General features: G+C 53.7%; 1 protein-coding gene across 1 annotated transcript; it reads left to right on the top strand.

The window, feature by feature from the left end:
• Positions 1-479: 479 nt before the first annotated feature.
• RRS1 (ribosome biogenesis regulator 1 homolog) lies at positions 480-2,198 on the top strand. Its single transcript, XM_010371577.2, has one exon. It carries the CDS (start codon positions 606-608, stop codon positions 1,701-1,703), a length of 1,098 nt encoding a protein of 365 aa, XP_010369879.1. The 5' UTR covers positions 480-605; the 3' UTR covers positions 1,704-2,198.
• Positions 2,199-3,110: the final 912 nt, after the last annotated feature.

Here is a 3,110-nt window from a genome sequence, read left to right as displayed (position 1 = left end):
AGAAGGGTGATTGTCTAAACATCTTCACAACGGGTTTACACAGAAATTGTAACATGCACTTGATTGGAAACCCACACCACAGGCAGTCCCAGGAATTTGTACCCGCCCTGGTCCTGGACCGCCCCTCCGGACTGCGCCCCAAGACTGTCCCCGGACCACCATCCTAACACCACACCCTGAACTGCCCCCCCCCCAGGACCGCCCCCTAGACCGCCCCCCAGGACCGCCCTCTCTAGACTGTCAGCGAGACTGTCCCAGGACCGCCCCCCTGGACCGCCCCCGCGCCCCGCTGCATCCTGGGAATCGTAGTCCCAATCCTGCTCTGGAACTAGTAGTGCCGGCTGCTGGCGCCAGCTCCGCCTCTATCAGACGTCAGCCTAAAGGTCCCGCTTCTAATCCCATCATCTCTCCATACCGCCCTCTGCCGGCCTTTCCTCTGGTTGCCCGGATGGCGAGCCGGTTCCGGGCGCTCCGGAAGCGAACCTTTCTTTTCCGGATTGGGCATCCCGGCGTCTGCACGTGGTTATGTTGCCGGAGTTTGGGCCGCCCCTGTAGGAAAAGTAACTTCAGCTGCAGCCCCAAAGCGAGTGAGCCGACCCGGAGCCATGGAGGGCCAGAGCGTGGAGGAGCTGCTGGCAAAGGCAGAGCAGGACGAGGCAGAGAAGTTGCAACGCATCACGGTGCACAAGGAGCTGGAGCTGGAGTTTGACCTGGGCAACCTGCTGGCTTCGGACCGGAACCCCCCGACCGGACTGCGGTGCGCCGGACCCACGCCGGAGGCCGAGCTGCGGGCCCTGGCGCGGGACAATACGCAATTGCTCATCAACCAGCTGTGGCAGCTGCCCACGGAGCGCGTGGAAGAGACGATAGTGGCGCGGCTGCCGGAGCCCACCACACGCCTGCCGCGAGAGAAGCCTCTGCCCCGGCCGCGGCCACTTACACGCTGGCAGCAGTTCGCGCGCCTCAAGGGCATCCGTCCCAAGAAGAAGAACAACCTGGTGTGGGACGAGGTGAGCAGCCAGTGGCGGCGGCGCTGGGGCTACCAGCGCGCCCGGGACGACACCAAGGAATGGCTGATTGAGGTGCCCGGCAATGCCGACCCCTTGGAGGACCAGTTCGCCAAGCGTATTCAGGCCAAGAAGGAACGAGTGGCCAAGAACGAGCTGAACCGGCTGCGTAACCTGGCCCGCGCGCACAAGATGCAGCTGCCCAGCGCGGCCGGCTTGCACCCTACCGGACACCAGAGTAAGGAGGAGCTGGGCCGCGCCATGCAGGTGGCCAAGGTCTCCACCGCCTCTGTGGGGCGCTTCCAGGAGCGCCTCCCCAAGGAGAAGGCGCCCCGGGGCTCTGGCAAGAAGAGGAAGTTTCAACCCCTTTTCGGGGACTTTGCAGCCGAGAAAAAGAACCAGTTGGAGCTGCTTCGTGTCATGAACAGCAAGAAGCCTCAGCTGGATGTGACGAGGGCCACCAATAAGCAGATGAGGGAGGAGGACCAGGAGGAGGCCGCCAAGAGGAGGAAAATGAGCCAGAAGGGCAAGAGAAAGGGAGGCCGGCAGGGACCTGGGGGCAAGAGGAAAGGGGGGCCGCCCAGCCAGGGAGGGAAGAGGAGAGGGGGCTTGGGAGGCAAGATGAATTCCGGGCCGCCTGGCTTGGGTAACAAGAGAAAAGGAGGACAGCGCCCAGGAGGAAAGAGGAGGAAGTAATAGTTTCTCACCGTCAGACCCGTCTGAAAACCAAGGACTATAAATACTAAGTGTTAAGTTCTAGGTACTTGTACGGGGACTCAGAAGGACCTGGCCGCTCCCTTCATTGAGTTTAAACGGACAGGATTGCCCTTCCCTCAAGAGAGTATGTAAGTGTTGGACTGCAGAAATTAATGTTTTTCCTACAACCGAGACTTTGCCTGCAGATTAAGAACTTATTTGAGGATTTAAGAATTAGGGAAATAATTTGGTAAACCAGGAATGAGTTCTATTCTTAAACAGCCTTTTTTATTTTTAACTTTGGAGATAGGGTGAGGTAGACTTGGCCATATTTCAGACTTAGATTGACGTATATGTTTCTGCATTATTTTTACAACAAGCTTGTGAATCAGAGCGGGGGGATGCGGGGAAGGGAAAGAAAACAGTTTCAGAATTGGATAGGCAAGTGACTGTTTTAAAGGTTAATAAAGATGTCTTATCTAGTGTGGCTTTTAACTTTCTGACTATTGGTTAGAAATTGTACATGAAGCCAGTTACCTGGATACCTGGTACAGATTATTTTTGTTTACTTTCTAAAAAACACAAAGCAGGCCGGGCGCAGTGGCTCACTCCTATAGAGTCCCAGCACTTTGGGAGGCAGAGGCGGGCGGATCACCTGAGGTCAGGAGTTTGACACCAGCCTGGCCAACACAGTGAAACCCCATCTCTACTAAAAATAAAAAAATTAGCCGGACATGGTGGCTGGTACCTGTAGTCTCAGCTACTTGGGAGGCTGAGGCGGGAGGATCGTTTGAACCTGGGAGGCAGAGGTTGCAGTGAGCCCAGATCAGGCCACTGCACTCCACTCCAGCCTGGGCAACAGAGGGACCTCAAAAAAAAAAAAAAAGCAGTTAAATTATAATAGTTGCAGCGAGACCACTTTCAAACTATCCTTCTTTTGGTATCAAATATAATATTCAAAGTAGTAAAACCAATGGCTGTTTTTTAAAAAAGATTTTATGCTTTTCAGCACTGAACACATGGATTTCCTGTAAATGATCAATTTGGGCTTCATTGACTAATGGTAACAATCCTCATTAATCCAGAAAACACTTAAATCTCTCTACATTTGTATCCCCAGTTGTGTGTGTGTGTTTATGTGTGTGTGTGTTTGTTTTTAAGCTTGACGTCAGGTATAGTTTTGTTTGGGGAAGAAAGAGACCCATAAGATTCTTAATTAAGACATTATTATCTTTTTTTGGTTTGTTTTTCAGTTCCGGGGTACATGTGCAGAATGTGCACGTTTGTTACATAGGTAAACGTGTGCCATGGTGGCTTGCTGCACCATCAACCCATCACCTAAGTATTAAGCCTCTCTGCCCCCTTCTGTCCCCTGCCCCAGGCCCCAATGTGTGTTGTTCCCCTCCC

Source organism: Rhinopithecus roxellana, chromosome 9, assembly GCF_007565055.1.
Source record: "Rhinopithecus roxellana isolate Shanxi Qingling chromosome 9, ASM756505v1, whole genome shotgun sequence".
NCBI classification, from domain to species: domain Eukaryota; kingdom Metazoa; phylum Chordata; class Mammalia; order Primates; family Cercopithecidae; genus Rhinopithecus; species Rhinopithecus roxellana.
The sequence above is the reverse complement of the archived record's forward strand: the minus strand, read 5'-3'. Positions and strand labels throughout refer to the sequence as shown.